The following is a 21,232-nucleotide window of genomic DNA, read 5'->3' as shown; positions in this document are numbered from 1 at the left end:
TTGTGCAGAAGAAAACGGTTATAAAGTATGCCATCTACTGGTTCATTTGAAAAAAGGATGCATAGGTTTAAACAACAACAACACACACACACCATGCCAATTGAAGTTCTTTTCAGACCATTTCACTTTGTGCATGAAACATAGAAAGGCAGTTCTAAATGCACTTGTACCCAGTACCTGAATAAAAGGATGGCTATGCAGGAAGGTTAGTTTAAAAGTACGTGTGTGATTTTGAACCAAAAGTCTAGTGCCGTGGAAACTTGAATAGTCTACAGGTACTCTAACCTCAGCTTTTAACATTATATATTTTTTATATATTGTATGTTATATTTTACAATAGTAAAGACTAACTAAACAAAATTAAATGGTAGAGTACAGGATTCCAACAAAGATCTCTGTGTTTATTAGTTTTTAAATTTATATCCTGTCATTTTTGTACCATAGATGGACAAGCCAACCAGTTTTCCAGGACATTCTACTATGATTGAAATTTTAAGCACTGTCAGATTATGTATATGTAACAGCATCAATGTTGCTAGCAGAAAGCTCAAAGGGAAGTGGATATGAATTTGGGATATGGAAATGGCAGACCAAATTCAAATCTAAACGTTGTCATGAGCAGCAAGTTGTTATTTACAAGTTAGTACCAGTCTGTCAAGCATTTGCTACCAGCAAAAAATGGCATACATGTATGCCAATAATTATTAATAATTTAGAGGCAATGCTTATTTTAGAATGCATGATTTGACTCATCAGTAGATTTTCTAACCTTCAAATCACCACTACCTAGAAAATGGATGATCAAAGGATACTTTTGTACCATGGAGTAATTCCACCTAAACTTACAGGATGTAGGTGATTATCCCCAAGGACCACATGTCTACTTCTGGGCCATAGGCACATCCTCGTAGGATTTCTGGTGCTGCAGATGAGAAAAACCTTATAAATAAAAGTAGGGTAGAAACAAACAGCAGAATACATATAGTTGTATATGGTCTTACATACCAAGAAAGATTTAGTTTGAAAATCTGTCATTAAAAATAATATCCTAATTGAGTAAAGAAATGAAAGTACTTGAGAGCTGCACAGGTAGATAGATTTCTTAAATAAAGTGTGTATATTAAGCATGCTCTCAAGTGCACTAGAACAACTAGTTCCAAGAAACAATATTGAGAAGATACTTATAAACAGCTGTGATCATTATGAAATTAAGGTGATCATAATTACGGCTGAGTATAATGTTCCCCACACAAGTTTATTCCTGACCTTCACATAAGCTTTCCCCATGCTTCCAAAATGTATTTGCTCCAACATTTCTCTAGAAAACTTAACAATCTCCTGCTCTCTCTCTCTCTTTCATGTTATACTGGATATTGAACACTAAGTTTACTTGAATGTTACAGAAACAACCCTTCCACACCTAAGAACTTATGCAAACACTAAATTCCACCCCCCCACACACACACGCTTGGCACATTCAACAGGAGAAAAAAGAGAGGAAATGTACAGGTTATGGGACCTTTTGATTTCTGCAATAAAAATTACAACCCTTAATAACAATATAGTCTAGAACAGGGAAACAGACAGTGGTAGGATCCAGAGGAGTGCTGGTGGAACTCTGGTCATGTGAAGGGTTGTTCTTTCTCTCCCTTCCTGCAACATACCCTGTGCCCTTTCCACCAAGAAGCTGCTCCAGAGGCACAGGGGACTCTCAGAAAAACAGTAGAATGTACAGATGGCATGTATGTGTGTGTGTGGCTGTCGTCACACGGCCATAAATTTAGCGCCAAACTAGCGCCATCTCCCGCTGAATTCTCACCTTATTCCGGCTCTCTTGTGATTTCGCCATCCTCCCCAATTCACGCTTTGTGACTCTTTATGTCGTCTTTATCCACTTCCATGTGAATGCCCTGGATCGACTATGAACGCTTTGCAACACCAAAACGCTCACTCTCCCTGATCATCTGTCTCACCTAACACTGATTCTCCCTGATCATCTGTCTCACCTAACACTGATTCTCCTGCCCTACACTCCCACAAGCCCCAGTGTGACCCACAAAAGCCTCAAAGTAATTTTTTTTTAAAAACGTCAGCCTTATAGTGCTATAACGCTATACTGCCATGGGTTGGAAACCTCTGCTACCTATCACAGTTGGCTTTTGGGTTGGCCCAGCACAACATTATAATAGAAGAGTGATATAACGCAAATATGCGGAATTTTTTTTTTTTTAAAAGGGGGCGGGATTTTTAGGGCCCCGTTTCCGGAGGCACTTTGACTGACTGTCGAATTGCGCTTTTCTCTTTTAATGTGACTGACTGAAAGTGCAAGCAGTCGTCAAAAGATGGGAGAATCCGTTCTAATAACGATAACAGAAGAAACAATTTCTAGTGCAAAACTGACGAAATAAGGGCCCGTGTGACGATGACCTGTGTGTGTGGGGGGGGGGGGGGAGAGATAGCTAAAGGGAGAAATCTGCAGAAGGACCCCTTTTGCTTGTGGAAAAGTTGCTTGGATCCAACCCTCTGAACCAAGCTCCAGAAATACTGATGCTCGGTGGGAGTATGCAACAGAAGGTCTAAACTAGCTCTGTCATTTGAAAGAACGACCTCTTGTGTAACCTCCCTACAGTCTCATTGAACTGCAAAATACTTGCAGGAGGGCTGGGATGTATGCCCCACGTAGCTTGTTTTGCAAAAGTTAAAAGCAGTGTGAGAGCATTAAACTCCCTGAACCTTCTGTAGAAATCGAGTCCCAAATGACACAAGACCCCGCCCCTCTCCAAATCTTTTGGTTCATGCAGGGGATTCAACGAAGAGAAACTCATCTTTCAATATACAGTGGGCTTCAGAAAAGGAAAAATGAAGACTGAATCCCTTTCACTGTTCCCCCTTTCTCCAGTGCTAGAAATAGGACATGCTAGAGGACTTGCGGAGAGTTCTTACTTCTGGGCTTTTGCAGGAATTAGAACAGTCTCTCTTACTTTCTGCAACAGCCCAGCACAAAGAGATTCCTCCCAAATGTTCCATGAATACCAGAAGACTTGAGTAAGGAGAAGGGTCAGTGTTAACTCCAAATAACATACTACTAAGCAGAACCATAGGATGCAACTTTAGTAAATATCCATTTTCATGATTAAACCATAGGAACCAGAGTGTTGGTAGTGTTCAGCCCATCTCAAAGGAGGAAAATGACTTAAAGCAAAGCAGACTGAAATCAGTAAGTCCTATCTACTTCTACCCCCTAGGATGCTAAAAGAGATGCTCCTTTGAGGCTTTGAGGCTCACAGATCATAGAATCATAGAGTTAGAAAGGCCTTACAAGGCCTTAAGGCCTTGGAAAGGCCTTATGTAGCCCAACCTCTTGCCCAATGCAGGAACAGCCTAAGGCATCCTGATAAGTATTTATCCAGCTGCTCCTTGAAGACTGCCAATAAGGGAGAACTCATCACATCCCTAGGCAGCTGATTCCACTGCTGGATCACTCTTACCATGAAGAAGTTTTTCCTAATGTCCAGCTGGTACCTTTCCTCTTGTAGTTTAAACCCATATTAAATCGCATCTTATTCAAATCTGCCCACTTTACCAGTGTGTTAAGATCTCACTGAATTCTATCCTCATCTTCAAGGATGTTTGCTACTCCTCCCAGTTTGGTGTCATCTGCAGATGTAATAAGTAATCCCTTCACACCTTTATCCAGATCATTTATAAAAATATTGAAAATCACTGGGCACAGAACCAAGCCCTTTGGCACTCCACTGGACACCTCCCTCCAATCAGACATAATGCCATTGACAACTATGCTTTCAGTGCAGTTATCCAGCCAGTTTCCTATCCATCTAACCATCCTACAGACCAGTCCACAGTCCTCCAGTTTACCCATCAGAACATCATGAGAAACTTTGTCAAAAGCTTTACTGAAATCCAGTAAACTACATCAACAGCATTCCCGCAAACCAGTAAACCTGTTACTTGCTCATAGAAGGAGATGAGGTTGATCTGGCAGGACCTGTTGGGACAAATCTATGCTGACTTTCCCGTATCACCATGTTGTCCATCAGATGTTTGCAGATTGATGCCTTTAATATCTGTCCAGTAGCTTTCCTAGGACAGAGGTCAGGTGGATTGGTCTGTAGTTCCCTGGATCATCCTTTTTCCCTTTCTTGAAGACTGGGATGTCATTTGCCATGCTCCAGTCTTCCGGCACATCACCTGGCCTCCAAAAGGCCAGGAAGATGATTGATAAAGGGTCTGCAGGCTCTTTTGAAAGTTTTTAAAGCACTCTCAAGTGCACCCCATCTGGCTTAGATTGGAGTAGCTCTGCTTAGGAGTTCACTGTAAATATATACTAGAGGCCTGTCGTTAGGACCTATTTTGGTGGACAAGCTATTGTCAGTCCTAGTTTTCTTATTTCTTTTTCTTCACCTCTTTCTGTTAGTACATGTAGCTCAGTATTGTCAACTGTGACTGGCAGTAGCTCCATAATATTAGGCAGAGAAGGCATCATCCAACAGCTGCCACTTGTGATTGGAGATGCCCAGGATTGAACTTGGAACTTTCTACATACAAAGCATGTGCTATTCTACTGAGCTATGGCCTGTCCCCTGTAGCTTGTCTGCTGTCTTTTCTATTTCATTCTTCAGGCGCCTAACTTTTTCATCTCCATCTGCTTCGTTAATCTTTTTCTCTGTCTTCTTTCCCCTTAGTTCCTGTTTCTTTTCTTATTGTATTCTACCTCCTTTCTCTTTTTTCTTTCCCCACCTGCCTTCTAGTTGACTCAGTTCTCCCGCCCAGAAGTCCTCAACCTTTCTGAGCCTGTGGGCACTTTTGGAATTCTGATACAGGGTGGTGAGCTCAACAACAATAATTTAAAAAGGCTGCCATAGGCAGCAGTGCCAACCACAAAATGCCAGGGAGTGAGGTTATGCATAATTCTAATAGTAACTCTTCAACATTTCAGGCAGAAGCTCTGCTTAGAATGGAAGATTTGTGTTCACTCACCGTGAAGCTTCCTTTCTCCGTGGTCCAGGAGTGGGTCAGTCAGACTCGTGGGAAGTAGCTCCTCCTCTGGTGCAGGGTCGGATTGGCTTTGCAATTCCAGGTAGGAGGGGCTCTTCCCTGGACCTCCAGTTCTTTTCCAAGCCCATTATCTCCATGCAGTACACCACAGAAGCCACCTTCCATCTTGTAACCTGCTCATAACATACTGATAACATGTATAAACTTGACAAAAACTTCCTAACCAAACTATCCAACTACATCCGTTAGGATACCCCCTCCCAATCTAACAACTACTGGGTGGGTATTGACTGACCCACTCCTGGACCACGGAGAAAGGAAGCTTCACGGTGAGTGAACACAAATCTTCCATTCTCCCATTGGTCCAGGAGTGGGTCAGTCAGACTCGTGGGACATATGTCCAGCAGTGAACTACCGGGTGGGTAATTTCCTACTCTAGGCCTCCAGGACGTGCTGTAGCACTCTCCTCCCAAAGGCCGCTTCTGCGGAGGCCAGCTGATCTACCTTGTAGTGTTTGGTGAAAGTGTGCACCGATTTCCAGGTAGCCGCCTTGCATATCTTTTCCAGTGTTGGAAAAGCCCTATATGCCGCTGACGCAGCAGCTCCCCTTACTGAATGGGCAGTAATCCCCTCAGGAGGGGACCTCTTACTTGTCCTATAGGCCAGAACAATACAGTCCCGAATCCATCTACTCAGGGTTGCAGTCGACACTTGTTCCCCTAAAGACTCTTCCTAAAGGAGACGAACAATTTCTCCACCTTACGGCTAGTCTTAGTCCTGTCAATGTAATAGCTCAGGGCCCTCCGAACATCCAATTTATGCCACTCCCTCTCCTTGCTATGAGTAGGATTAGGACAAAAAGAAGGCAACACTATGTCCTCACCCCTGTGAAACTCGGAGTTCACCTTTGGAATAAAGGTCGGATCGGGCCTCAGGACTACCCTGTCAGCATGGAAAATACAAAGTTCCCTATTCACAGACAGTGCCCGTATCTCCGATACCCTTCTAGCGGACGTTAGTCCCACTAGGAAAATGGTCTTTAGAGTGAGCTCTCTAAGGGGACAGAGCGCCATGGGCTCAAACGGTTCCTTCGTAAGTGCAGAAAGCACTACATTCAGATTCCAGGTAGGGAACCTATGTACTTGTGGAGGATTTAAGAGCATAGTTCCCCGTATAAAACGTCTTATGTGAGGGTGTTTATTGAGGGACCCCCCTTTCCTAGATCCCCTCACAGCTGAGATGGCTGCCAGTTGTCTCTTTAGGGTACTAGTGCTTAGTCCCTTATCCAACCCCTCTTGTAAGAAAAGCAAAATGTCCTTGATGGACGCAGTCAGAGCAGTACGTTTTCGTTCCATGCACCAACTGGAGAACACCTGCCAAGTCCTGTCATAGCTCTTGTTAGTTGAGTCCTTCCTGGAGGCCAACATGGTCTTTATCACCTCCTCGGCGTAGCCACACCTCTTCAGTTGGTCGAACTCAACCGCCAAGCTGTCAGTCTTAATGACGTCGGGTCTGGGTGTAGTATATCTCCTTGTTTCAGCAGGTCCGACCTGTGGGGCAGTTCCCATGGGTCTGTCGTCGATAGTCTCATGACCTCTTGAAACCACGGTCTCCGTGGCCAGTAAGGGGCCACCAAGATCACCTCCGCCTCTTGTTCCACGATCTTCTGTACCACTCTGCTGAGAATGCTGACCGGTGGAAAAGCATAAAGCAGGGCACGAGGCCAGTCCTCGCTTAAGGCATCGGTTCCGATGGCTGCCTTTTCCTCCCACCTGGCGAAGAACTTTGTGACCTGCCTGTTTGATGCCGTCGCGAATAGATCCACTTCCGGCGTCCCCCATCTCCAGCATATCTGTCTGAATACTTGATCGTGCAGTCTCCACTCTGCTTGGTCCACTGAATTTCGGCTCAGCCAGTCTGCCACTATGTTCTGTTTCCCCGCTAGATGCACTGCCTTTATGGACAGGAGATGCGACTCCACCCATTGGAAAATCTCCTCTGTCTCTCTGCTCAATCTTGGAGACCTGGTCCCTCCTTGCCTGTTTATGTAGGCCTTTGCCGTCATGTTGTCCGTTCTTATCAGCACATGTTGATGTAGCAGATCCTCCTGCAACTCCCATAGTCCGTACTTGATGGCTCTCAGCTCTAACAAGTTTATGCTTTGGTTCCTTTCTTCCTTTGTCCAGGTACCCTGGCACATCCTGCCTGTCATATAAGCACCCCATCCCGACAGACTCGCATCTGTAGTCACGATGGATCTCTTTGGTTCTCTGAGCGGCACGCCGTCGCTGAACCTGGCAGGCTCCGTCCACCAATTCAGCTCCACCCTGAGGGACTCTGTTATCGTCACCCACTTCCTTTGTTTGTGAGTTATGACTTTCTGAAAAGGACGTAGAAAGGTTTGGAGCGGGCAAGTGTGGAAGCGAGACCAGCTCACAATGTCCTGGCATGACACCATCATGCCGAGCAGTTTCGCTAGAAACATAACTTCCACTTTCTTTCTGCTTTGTATCGCCTTTACCATCGTGGAAATCTTTTGTTGTCTCTCTTCGGACAAGAAGGCTCTGTCCCTTGTTGTATCTATGAACACTCCCAGGTGATTGATTCTTTGTGTAGGGATGATGCAACTTTTCTTCCAGTTGATCACAAACCCATGCTCCTGAAGGCACCGGGTCGTTTCCTGTGTCGCTGTCCTTCCCGCAGGTAATGAGGGAGCCTTTATCAGCAGGTCGTCCAGGTATGGAGACAGGGCAATCCCTTGGACCCGGAGCACTGCTACCAATGTCACCAACACCTTGGTGAACACCCTCGGTGAAGACTTCAACCCGAACGGTAGCGCCCTGTATTGGTAATGGTCTCCATTGTATGCGAATCTGAGGTATTTGCGGTGAGACTGTCGTATCGGTATGTGAAGGTATGCCTCTGAAAGATCGATCGAGGTCAGGAAGTCCTCCTTCCGGATAGCTCCTACTGTTGTCTTCAGGGTTTCCATCTTGAACTTGCGGCGCTTTATGTACCGGTTGAGCCATCGTAAGTCCAGTATAGCTCTTACCTCTCCGTTTTTCTTTGGTACGATAAAGAATACCGAATAGACACCCCGATTCCGTAGGTGTTTCGGGACTGGCTCTATTGCTCTTATCTCTACTAGATGTCGAATGGCTCCGAGAATCTTGAGATGTTTCGATTCCATTTGATGTCTCGGCAGAGTAAGTAGTCTCGAGGGCGGTTGTCTTTCGAACTCCAAAGTGTATCCCTTGGATACTGTTTCCAGTACCCACTTGTCTGATATTGATCTTGTCCATTGAACTGCAAAGTGTTGCAATCTTCCCCCAATTGGGATGGACTCTGTCCCCTCCAGATAGTCATGCCTGATTTCCTTTCTTCTGGCCCTTTGACTGTTGGCTCTGTCTTCTGAAACCGAAGTGTTTGTTGTCACTCCTTGGTTTTGTTTGCCACCGGCCTTTGAATGTTCTGTCACCACTGGATCGAAAGGAACGCTTGGGGTCTCGAAAAGCCTGCTTGCTCTTGCCCTTGAAATCGCGTTTCTTGGAGGGCAGGACCTTTTTCTTCTCAGTGTCTTCCACTAGAAATTTATCCAGTGCCTCTCCAAACAACTTTGTCCCTGAGAAGGGTATCGCCGCCACTTTGTTGCGTGCCGGTGGGTCCACGTCCCAGTTCCTGAGCCACGTGTTGCGTCTTGCTGTCACGTTGAAGCCCATGGCCCTCGAGGTCATCTGGAAAGAGTCCATTGAGGAATCTGCCATGAAGGCCGTGGACAGGGCTAATTTCTTGACCACATTCCTGAATTTCCGTGGTATCTCCTTGCCTGCATCCGCTAGTTCTGACGCCCAAGTGAACGCTGCTCTGGCAAACAGTGAACCCGTGGCGGAGGCTCTCAATGATGCTGCAGACGCCTCGAAGTTCCTGCGTAGTGCCTGCTCAATCTTTTTATCGGATGGATCTTTAGGCATGCCCTCTGCATCCATAGGTAGTACTGATGTGGTGGCCAGGCTGGAGATCGGGTCGTCCACTGCAGGTAACTTGATCTTTCTTGTTGCATCTGGTCCCAGTCTATAGAATTTATTGAACACTGACTGTAAGGCCTTTGGTTTAGCTGGGTTATCCCATTCTGCCTTAAGGATGCTGTGAAACATAGCTGGCAATGGCACCCCCGTCTGCGGCTGTCCTACTTTGGGGAGAACCTTTTCACTGCCCTGTGGGTAGGATTGGTCCGTATCCTCTTTCCCCACTTCCTTCTGGGTGATTTCCAGCGTCCTCAGGACCTTTGGCAATAATCTAGAGTATAGATCCTGTGGGAACAGCCTGAGCTGTGTAGAGGTCATAGGGTCTTCCTCTTCCTCTGATAGTTCTTCTTCGGAGTTTGTTTCTAGACCCGATGCTTCAGAGCCTGAATCAATGTCTCCAGACTGGCTGGATGATTCCTCTGTCCATTCCTTCTCCTTCCTCCTCCTCTTGGACCTGTGAAGGGAAGCGGGCTTCGCATGTCTCTTGCCCTTGTGGGAAAGGTGCCTCTGGCTCCCTTTAGATGACTCTGAGACGTGCTGAGCCCTGAACTCCTGCACTACTGCTCTGAGTTCCTTTCTCATTTCACCCCTCATCCAGGTTAGCATACTTGCTTTCGTCTCCTGGTCTTTCAGATCCATATTGCTCTCCTGGTTCATTCCACTGGGACCTTGCTCTGATTGAGGGGAAAAGGGTGAGCTAGGAGACTCCAAGCTGCTTAAGGGTCCCTCTGCTGTCCCCTCTTCGCTCTGCCCTGCCTTGGTGGCCATTCCCGCCAAAATCTTCCCGCCTAGGGGAGAACACAAAATGGCGGCTGATGAGAGGGAGATCAATCAAGGGCACGGGGGAAGGAGGGGGGGGCTAGCCATTAGAGAAAAGCGAAAAAAACCCCAAAGGAAAAAACAGGGGGAAAAGGGACCACCTAGCACCCCCGTTTCACCTTCTCTAGGCAGGCTCCAGGGGCTAAAGCCACGCTGGTTTCGCCTTATTCCGCTCCGGCCCCCGCCAGGCACGTAGCTCCCTACCTTTGCCGAAGTCCTGGGAGTGCCTCTGTCAGCGCCGCCGCCCGTGCACCTGGAGACCCAAGGTTGCTTTCCGGGCCGAGCCAGCAAAAAACGCTGCTGGACGCGCTGGCCAACACCGTCGCCGCGGCCGTTTGCAGTTTCCCCGGCCTCCTGCAGCGTCCGTGCGCCCGCGGCTTTTTTTCACGCGCCGCTTTTGGCGCCTTTTTCTAGCCGCTCCCTGCGGCTCGATCCGGGGGGGGGGGGAGAGCGCAAGTTAGGAGGGAGATTCCCTTCCCTTTTCCCTTGCCCCTCCGTCCCCTCCGTCGTCGTCTTCTTCTTCTTCTTCTTCTTCTTCTTTTTTTTTTTTTGAAATTGCTGTGCTCTATACGAGCAAGCCAAAACACAACCCTGCAAGAGCAGGGCCGGAAAAAACTGGAGGTCCAGGGAAGAGCCCCTCCTACCTGGAATTGCAAAGCCAATCCGACCCTGCACCAGAGGAGGAGCTACTTCCCACGAGTCTGACTGACCCACTCCTGGACCAATGGGAGAATGCCTTTTAAAATGAAAATATAACCCTGAGTCCGCTAGGGGACTAAAGATTTGAGTTATTGCATATAAGAAAAAAAAGGAGCAATCTTCCTAAAATGATTGGAGGGCCTGGAGTAGCAGAGGTAACTTACATCAAGAGGACTCCAACTTGCTTATAAATATCTCAGGAACCCTTGGTGAAAGAGAACGGCTAACACACCAAGACAGAGCAGAGCTGCAGCTCTATTAGACTTCAAGAGATTGGCTTGATCAAAGTCAGAGACTGTAAGACCCCCAATCTGCTTAGGCTCAGCAGGCCTGAACTGTTTCACACTAATTATTATTTTATGTACTTTCATTATCGTTTTATATATACTGTACTTTATGAATTAAAAATAAGATAGAAGTTTGAAGTTACTTATTTTATTAATACAGAAATACAAAGTGGGATCACGCTGTCCAAAGACTTGAACTCTCTCAACTTTTATTGAAGGGTTTCTTTCGAGATCCCTCTAAGTTTGAATTAAGTAGAAGAAACAAACACAGATTTAAAAATCTTTTTTTTTTTTTGCATAGACACAGCTCACCTTCAGTCACACAATTAAGATCCTTATGCTATGGTGGCAGCTGCTGCCAAAGCAATGATTTTAAAGATATGCACAGCCAATCAGATCTCTAATGGCCAATCAGAAGCCCTGTTGCTCAAAAACCCCATCTGGCCATGCTCACTTTCTAAATTCACTTGGTGGGCTCCAGGAAAAGTGTCAGCAGGAGCCAGGGCACCATGGACACTACATTGGGTAACTCAGCTTGACTCTCAAGTTTGGGTGGAGAGAAACAAACAGAAACAACTGGATCTAGATTACAACCATTCAGAAAGATTTATTTTAGACAGAAACAGGACTTTTGAAATAAGTTAAGATACATGACTTAAAAAAAATAAAGTGTCCTGATAAAATCTTTTTTTCCTTCTGTGATGTAAAGGTTTATATTTTTCAATGTCCTTTTGGGCATGACTGCATCCAAACAATTATGATTTCTGTGTGTAGCTGTCATTACTATTGCGAATGCAGAGCCATTTTCAATTACAATTGAGTGTTAACATGGCCATTTTCCATGCACTTTCCTTGCCTCAGCCACCTGTGGCCACTGTTTCCCCAAACCACCAAAGGATTTTATGTGACTTTAAAGATGGTAATTGCTATATAACTGTAGCATTATAATAATAAGCAATATAGAAATTACCATTTTAAAAGAAGTCTGAAAAAAGCTCTCTAGTAGCATGGGTGGGAGGAGATAGAAATGGTGGCTTAGGGGGAAATGTGGAAAGGAAAATAGCACATATGTGGACAGGACTTTCAAAAAGATGTACGTTCCCATCCAGATGGCATGGCAATGAGCTAGGACTATGATTTTGCCAAAAATATCAAACCACATTTGGGAAATACTGGAGGAAAATCGGGAAAAACCTGGAATGTGGATGATTAGAAGATAATGTTGTATGAATGATTTCAAAAAATCCACTCTAGTTTCAAAAAATCTACTCCTTACATTACCTAGTTTGTATGCCAAGCCAGAGCAAATCCTCCACATGGAAGCAGCTTACAAGAAGTAAGTTTGTATTCTCTGCACATTTGTTCAGTACTTCATTGGAGATGTCAGTTTTTCTGTTATACATCAATAATAATAATTGTACTGTCAAGAAGAGATGGGCACGAACAGTAATATGAATTAATAAAAGCCACGAACAGCCCAATCAGCTGTTCACGAACAAGCTGTTCGTGAGGCCCCATTCTAAACGAACAGGTGGTCGTTGCAAGCCTCCTTCCTTGCTGTTCGTTGCTGTTTGTCAAGCCAGACAATCTGGCACCTGCAATCAATTCCCTTGGCAACTGGAGACAGGGACTGCCTGAACTCTGTCTGAACTCCTGCTGTTGCCCTGGAAACCCCAATCTAAGCCCAATTTAGCTTGATAGGCAGGTCTTCCTTTCAAGTGTGGCGCTCCAAATTTGTTACAAGGAAGCAAGGAAGCAAAGGGGGGCTCCCAGCTCTGGTTTTGCAGACAGTGAGGGAGAGACAGTTGCTGTTGGCATTTTGAGAGAGAGACAGGGAGAGTGCATTGGAGCTTCAATTTTCTTTGTGTGTTGTAGGATAGGGATCTTCCTCTTCAAGTTCCATGGCTGCTGCCAGGCTCTGGGACAAGCTATTATTTATTACTGGTACCTTTCCTGCTGCCTGCTCAGGTAAGGTTTCTGGGAGTGGTGCGGTAGGGATCTACCCCTTCAGGTTCCAGGGCTGCTGCCAGGCTCTGGGGCCAAGGTGTTATTTATTATTGGTACATTTCCTGCTGCCTGCTCAGGTAGGGTTTCTGGGAGTGGTGTGGTAGGGATCTTGATGGCTGGAGGAGAGCCTGCTGGCCCCCACGAACATGTTCATGAACAGGTCATGTTCATCAATGTTCACTGTTCGTTGTTCGTGGATGGCAATGAACAACGAACACCATGTTCGAGTTTTTTTGTGTTTGTGCCCATGTCTACTGTCAAGTCACAACTGACTCATGGTGACTTCAAAACCATGCGTTTTTTGAGCAAGAGATGAGCAGAGGTATTTTGCCATTGCTTTACTCTGCATAGCAACCCCACTCCCATCCAAGTACTAACCATGGCTGACTAACCATGGCTGACCCTGCTTCCAAGCTCTGACAAAATTGGGTTAGTCAGGGCCTGTTATGCATTGTACAAACAATTTATAATTATTATTTTCCTTCTGTGTTTGACAGTTTTGTCAGCCCAAGGTAACACATAGCAATTTCTAGAACTTAATTATTCATAAACAACTAACTCATCACTTTCAGTTTTTCATTTGGAATACTATCTTTGCCTGGGCATTATTTTTGTTGCTCAATATGATTTTCAGTAATTTCTTTCACTGAAATCTGAGGTAATTAAAAGCATGAATCTAGCGGTTCATTAAAACAAAAGATTTATTTCTATTCATCTGTCACGTAACCTATAATGGTATGCTTAATTTTTAAACCTCAAATTTTTGCCTTCGGACTTTTAGTTTAGCTCCCCCTTATATTACCTTAAACTTTTACCTCAGGAGGGCCCGGATCCCTGTCAACACTTCTTTTATTTCTACACTCACAGAATTTCAGGTGTTCTCTACTTTACTCAGGCGTATACCTTTTTTGTTTGTGTGATCTATATATTGCTGCCTTCCCAAAAGGTTTTCAATTCATTGTCTGCAATTGTCTGTGTGACTGCAATTTAAAAGCTGCTAACTTTATATTTGACTTTCTGGTCAAGTGATCCAATATTTTAAGCTATTGACAGCACTGACTATCTGGAGAGAATAAATACTGAGCATACAGCCTCTTCCAAACTGATGGCATAATAGTATGCTCATCAATCTAATGAGGTAAGCAGCAAATACACTTTTTTGAAAATTCTTGATTATTTGGAATTCGTTACTCCAAGGGAATTCTTGGCCATGGAGCCAAAATTAGGGAAGTCTCTCCTGGGATATTTGTCTGCCCCCCCCATCTCTCTTTTCTGCCAGATCAAGATGGGTAGCCATGTTAGTCTGTCAGTAGCAATAGAAAAGAGCAAGAATCCAGTAGCACCCATAAGACTAACAAAATTTGTGGTAGGGTACGAGCTTTCATGAGTCACAGCTCACTTGCTGTGACTCACAAAAGGTCATACACTAACACAAATTTTGTTAGTCTTATAGGTGCTACTGGCTCTTTTCTGCCAGTAGGTAAAGACTTTTTTTGTTTTGGTATACCCCAAATTATTCCTCCTTCCTGCCTTATGTTTTAATATGTTGTCTTGTGACTAGACTAATTCAGAATTGCACATATGGTGGCCTTGCCCTAATACTGAACATTTCTAGATACAAGTTACAGCTGAAGTGGAATGTATGATGGGTTATAAAATTCAAAGCACTCGTAGGGATTTTATTACAATGTTGAAATCTCATATACCTACCATTAACAGAAATATGACTTTGCTCACAGCTGCAAAAATAATAATATGTCTTGTCTGTTCATGGCTTTCGTCTCCAGATTTAAGTATCCACAGATCAGGGCCACTTCGCTATTAGTATATAAGTTAAATATTTTCGTTAAGATGCACATAGACATTTCAGGCTCCACACAGTTTGCCTGATTTGGTTAGAATGAATACTTTTACTCAACTTTCTAAAACTGCAGTTCATTCTGCCCCCTAGGGTACAGCCACTGTCCAAAACAGCCAACTTCTTTCATCTATCCAACCCCCAGCTTCTTTTCTCAGAGGCCTGTATTTAAACTTACAGTAACAAATGTAATAAAAATCTCACATCAGCAGAAATAAAACACTCAAACGAATTATATGCAAAACATTACAACAACAACAACAACAAAGCCTTTATTGGCATATCTCAGGTTATTACATGTTGTATCTCATCTTCCTGCAGCTATCCAACTAGATTACAGTTGATAACTCTAAGACACAGCTAACTGGCTGATTCTTAGAAGATTCCTTTTCTCAAATTTACTTTATCACATATGATGATAGTTTGGTGTGCAAGTAATAAGATGGTCAACAATAGCTGAAAGAAGAATTGTTTAAAATGGGTTGTTACCTGGAAACTGTTCTCTCTGTGTGTGTTTATGTACAAGTATGCATATGCGTTTGTGGTATTTATAATGTATTAAATATTATTATTTTGTTATAAAGTGAGTGTCAGCTGTGCTTTATACACACTTTCTCCCTGTGGTTTCTAGCTATCTCCTTGCTGCTGCTTTTGCAGCACATTATTCATCAGGCAGTGACCATATTAACTACGACAGAGAATCGAAGCACTGGGAGCAGAGCCTTCAATATATTATGAGAGTTATGATTTTCCTCTTCCATCTATATAATTGCTAAAATGAAAAATTGTTAAATACTAATAATGTAATTCTCTGACCTATGGTGACCCTATGAATGAAAGACCTCCAAAATGTCCTATCTTTAACAGACTTGATCAGATCCTGCAAACTGGAGGACGTGGCTTTTTTGATTGAGTCAAGCCATCTCGTTTTAGGTCTTCCTTTTTTCCTACGGCCTTCCGCTTTTCCTAGCATTATTGACTTTTCCAGAGAATTTTGACCCTTCTATTTCAATAGACAATGGGCTTAAAAGGGTGTAACAACATTTAAGACTGCATTGTGAGTAACTAAATATAAATAAACAGACATCTAACATATAAATAATAAAGAACATACCACAGTATCCTGGAGTTCCACAGACTGTTTTCATTGTTACTTGATCTGCAACAATCTTGGAAAGTCCAAAGTCAGCTGTAACACACAAGTCAGAAACTGTTATTATTTTATTGACTTTTTTTCTTCTTATGACATATTGCAGAAATTAAATATATTACACCATTTTATATTTTGGAAAATTATATTATTAATCAAAAACAGGCTACAGAACTAATCCTTTCGGGTGAATTAATATATCCCGTTCTAAATATGCAAAGCTATGTATTAGCTCTAGCTTCATGTTGCCATGCCAAAGACAAAAGAATGGAAAGCAGCAGGAATCTGAGATCAACTGTTACTCAGTGTACTGTAAGAGGAACAGTGTGTTCAAGGAAACAAAAGAATATTAAAAGTACTTCTTAGCATGAGAACATGTGCTGGTACATAAACTGAGTGCTCTTGAACACAACAGGACCATGTTTTACAAATGTGAATCAGGCAGATGTGGTTGTTAAAGGGAATCTGGAGAAGAGATTAGAGTGAAAATAAGATGGGATGAAGCAGAAATGAAGAAGGAGACAATGGCTGAGAACAGCAAGGAAGAAAAAAGCTTTATTGTACCTTATATATGCCAGTGGACTTGTCTGCTGCAGCACAAGCACACACAAAGGTCTTATGCCACTTCTATAGACAAATCGACTGAAGCATAGGCTGTCAAAGACTATGCCCTACTTCTTTAGATGCACCTTAAATCTAATTTTGCAGCAGATGAAATGATCCAGCATCTGAATGAAGTGGAAGATTGAAAGTGGACTGCAGCACAAGTGCTTCCCATTCTCTTCTCTAAAAGGAACTGCTATGTCTCATTAAATGTTTACACTGGACTAGTCATTATGGACTAGAACGTGTCATCCTCTGAGCACACACAGGTGTGTGCACACACTGGAACCACTGGGTCACAGTATTATTATTCTCTCCTACCAAGTGCATACTACTCCCACAACTGCTACCAATAACTGGGATATTTCTATATTCTTAAGTGCCTAATCCTGCTGTTTTCTTTCAAATGTTAATAGTGAAATGAATGCCTTTGGAATGAACTATAAATCAAATCAATATCACTCCAGTGCATTACAATGGTTTTATGTCCTATTTTTTTTCATCATGCATTAGTCCATTCTTGCTGAGGAATGTTTACGTAAAAATTTAAGCTATACAGATTATTATTTTTATATATAATTGTCTGTGATATGACCAGCCGTTGGTGTAATATAATGTATCTATCCATCAACTATTTCTAAAACACAGTACTCAACAGCATAGATAAAGAACATACGGACCACCAGAGGCATTTTCACAGAATGTGTGGGACAGAGATAATAGTAGAGTGATAGAAATCAAGATGGTCCAAATTCCAAATAATTCTCTTGTGTATTGAAAAACCTGGAAATAAGGGGTTGCCTTATTCACTGCAACACTGCAGAATGCTCTGTGTATAATGGAAAAGAAATTAATAAATGAGTTAGTGACGGTAATGACATTTGAAGGGGTTCTTGTAGTATGAACCCTCTATTCAAAGTGTTATTCAATTCTGAATTAGGTTCAACTCCCTTCAAATCCAGCTCTGGCCTGAAATGAGGTTTGTCCCCACCACTAGGTAGCCCTCCTTGCCCAAAAATAATGTCCAGGAAGGATGGGGGTTGTAGTTTGTGATGCCTCTTAATTCAATCCAAAAATTAAAAATCTCATCCCTCCCCCCCACCAGAAAATAACATTTCCATGCATGCTCAGCAGCATCATTTCCAGAGGTCCGGATGTGTCTAGTGAGCCCTCTCCATCACCACTTATTTCTCTTTCCCAAAAGTTAATGGTTTTCTGGCTTTGAAAAAGGGAAAGAGCCACTGGGAGGTGAAAGGGAATGCATTTTACCTGTTCTCAAATAATCAGAAAAATACTGGTAGGTTTTTAAATCATTAGATTGGAACGCTCAGGGACAAAGATGGTTTTCAAGCCAAGCAAATGAATATGGTGGTGGCATTCACTCACCTTTTGTAATGGGACTAATGGTGCAAGTGCAAACAGAAAGAAAACTAAAGTCACTAAAGAAAATATGCTTTACCTATTTTTAAAGGTGCATCTGGAGCTGGTGTTGCATATAGTAGATTTTCTGGTTTCAAATCACGGTGAACAATTCCATTGGCATGTAGGTACTGAAAGAAAGAAGCAAATATATGCAAATTTTAAAATTATTGTCAACATTTCTATGTCCCAGGATTCACTTCTATAGCTAGGGGGTGGAATATGCCTCCCTGTGACCCTGCACCTACCCAGTCCAGCTAGACAGACCTTGACTCTGTAAAAGTTTGTGTCTTCAATTTCAAGTTAGGCAAATGACTGCAGTGCTCCCATCTCAGCTGGTATCAGATAAGTGCTTTCCATTCTTTATGGACAGGGTTTCTTACTGTTATCCTGCATGCCCTGGGGAGAGCCAGATGGCAGCCAGGTCTGAACTTGGGTGCTACTCACACCTGCTGGAGCCCTCTATGCTCTGCCCCCTGCCAGTTTGGCTGACGCCTCAATGCTGTGTTCCCCTTTGACAGTGGTGGCCAATCGTCTTGTGTGGCCTGCCCATTTCTCACTTCTGGGTGGTCCAGATGAGTCGGGATGCCACTACTCAGCCTTCGCAGAACCACTTCCTCCTCCTAACGATTACATTTATGACACTCAAATATATTTTTTTCATACAGCTTTCAGTTTATTGACTACAATTCCATATCTTAATATCAGATGAACTCAACATTTGAAAAAAGAATTTGAACACAAACTGAAAGCTCAACCAAACAAGACAAGAACAACTCTAAAATTCATAAGAAAGAAAATATATAAGAGGAACATTACTTGTTCTCCTTTAAAATACAGTGGTGACTTTCAGGAGTTTTTGTGCCTATATCAAGTTGAAATGCTATCAAAGAAAGGATGAACAGATAGCAACAGACAGACATTACTAATCAAATTTTTCTGAACTGTTGTAAAGGTTTACTGTTTAGTTTTATTTTGTTTCATTTTGTTTTAGAAGAACAAGTATATAGTCCTTTAAAAATAAACCTCTGAGAAAAAAAGAAATCCTAATAATGTGCTGTGTTTATCCTTTCCATTCCACCTCTTCTGCTGGGACCATCTGCAGTACAACATGAATTCTATGGCATGTTTGATTATCTTTGGATTCTACCATCTATGGGACAGATTAAAAATCATAAATCTATGTTTCCATAATGCACAGTAGAACTAAAATATTGCTATTGATAGACATCCCTAGACTCGAGTATTCTAGGCAAAAATACAATTAGGGATCCCTCATTTGAGAAGCAACAGATAATTTACAAGCATTGTTTACTCAGTCTACAGTGACAAATCCAATTACATGTGAATAGATGCTTGCAATAAAAAGGATAATTTGTGATTTAATGGGGTTAGGAAGGGGGATGGAGTAAGCCTTGGGCTCCTTTGCCCTCAGTCAGATGGAAGGTGATTATTCACACCCGTTTTCTTCTCACAGGTTCTTGGTTCTCTGTCTCAGGAGTTGCAGCCATAATGACACTGGGGGAAGCTGTATTGTTAAAAAAAAGGACTTTAAACAAAAATTTCCATATATAAAAACATTTTTCTTATAACAGCAAAAGATCTTTGAGTACAAGTAGTGTTATGATTAACCATATTTATTTTTGATAATAAGCCATAGATCTTCAATAGGGCACACCATCAGTTAATAAGGAAAAATACTTCATACTGTGAGTCCTTCATTAATTCAACTACTGTAAATAAAACAAGGAGTACAAAATGCCATAAACCTAGGGATGCCAGATCCCTATACCCTCCCAGAGAGAGGGGGTGGCTGGTACTCACCAGCATCATCCTTGCACACGCTCCCGGAACTGATGTGATGATGTCACTTCCAGCCACACCAGCCACAGGAATGCTCCTGCACTTGGTCCCAAGCAAAGCATGGGAACACTCCCACAGCTGTTGCAATGACATCACTTCTGGAAGTGACATCATCACATCTATTGGGAGTGTGCATGACGCACTTGTGCTTGGGGTGCCTGCCAGTGGCAGGCAATTGCTGGGCAGTCTGAAACCTGGCCACCAGCAGGCAAGCAGGCAAACCGGCATTCACTGGTCTAGATAGTAGCTTCAAAAAACAGAACAGTATTTATGTATAAAGATAAAGCTAAACATTCCTGATTTCATACTGTATAAAAGTGAAGTCGGTGGCAGATTGAAATATGAATTACAAGGAGATATTTTTTAATGTAAACAAAACTGGGGGGAAATTGCTTTTTCTTTACTATAAGAGGCTCTACAGCCATAAAACCTGGTCCCCTGTAATCCTACTACTTCATAGTTTCAGGTCTGCATTTGAAGAGCAAGATCCAGGTCCACCAGCATCTTAAAGACCAACTAAATTTCCAAAGTATAAGCTGTCGAGAGTCAAAGCTCCCTTCGCCAGATACTTACAAAGAGGTAAGTCATGTCTGAGGAGTGGGAGAAGGATAGAATTCTGCATTTCTCAGTCCTCTGCCCTTCTATTTTTAAAACTGTTTCACCCTCTCTTTCTATGTGACAGGGATAGGTTGTGCTTAAATACACAGAACTGCCATATCTCATTTGCTCCAGCAGAGGAAAGTTGGTAAGAATTCAAAGAACTACACAAGGTATTCTAAAAGGACTTGGAAATGCTGCTGCCATGACCAGTCAACCTCCATTCTGTTGGTATATGTAGCCTGTTCATATGTTAAAAAGAACATGTGGGCAACCTGCATGTACATCTGTTTGTAAGAAAGATTTCATCTTATAAATGAAACAGGTACCAGTACTGGGATAAATGGGATAAATGTGGGGTTTAAATCACACATTCAGGTACACATGCATTGAGTATAACATGCGAATTAGAGGTGGGCACGATCCAAAAAAAATTACCGATCAAGCCATTCGTGGATCTGGGCAGCTGCCGAACCCAGGCCACCGATTCTAACTGATCAAGTCCCATTTCCGATCCAGAATCCGGAAGGCCAAAGCGGGAGGGCGCCCCGCTGTTTCCAGCGATATAGGAATGGTGGTTGATGGAAGCGGCTGCCAGGCCCGGCGGGCAGGGGGAGGCGGCGATGAGCCACCTCCCTTCAGGGAAGGAGGGGACATTCACACACACACACACACACACACACACACACACACACACACACACACTTAGAGTAGAGGGGGGGAAAGTTTTTAACCTGGCAATAAGCCGCCTCCCCTCAGGGAGGGGACATTCCCAGGGCTGGATCTACGGTTGCCAGCACCCAGGGCAACCGTAGTCAGGCTCTTGCGCACACGTGCGCACGCGCGCACTCCTGGGTTGCCCCCCCCGCCCACGCAGCAAGCCGGCTGT

General features: G+C 43.3%; 1 protein-coding gene across 1 annotated transcript in view; it reads right to left on the bottom strand.

Annotated features, from left to right (window-relative positions):
* CAMK4 (calcium/calmodulin dependent protein kinase IV) overlaps positions 1-21,232 on the bottom strand; it is a 184,687-nt gene that overhangs the window by 12,417 nt on the left and 151,038 nt on the right. Inside the window, exons 7-9 of the mRNA XM_054986096.1 lie at positions 17,924-18,014; positions 15,826-15,900; positions 847-922 (exon numbers count right to left, since the gene is read on the bottom strand). Coding sequence (XP_054842071.1) covers positions 847-922; positions 15,826-15,900; positions 17,924-18,014 — 242 coding nt within the window. The remainder of the gene's footprint in view (positions 1-846; positions 923-15,825; positions 15,901-17,923; positions 18,015-21,232) is intronic.

The sequence above is a fragment of the Eublepharis macularius genome, chromosome 8 (assembly GCF_028583425.1).
Source record: "Eublepharis macularius isolate TG4126 chromosome 8, MPM_Emac_v1.0, whole genome shotgun sequence".
Classification (NCBI taxonomy): Eukaryota; Metazoa; Chordata; class Lepidosauria; order Squamata; family Eublepharidae; genus Eublepharis; species Eublepharis macularius.
The sequence above is the reverse complement of the archived record's forward strand: the minus strand, read 5'-3'. Positions and strand labels throughout refer to the sequence as shown.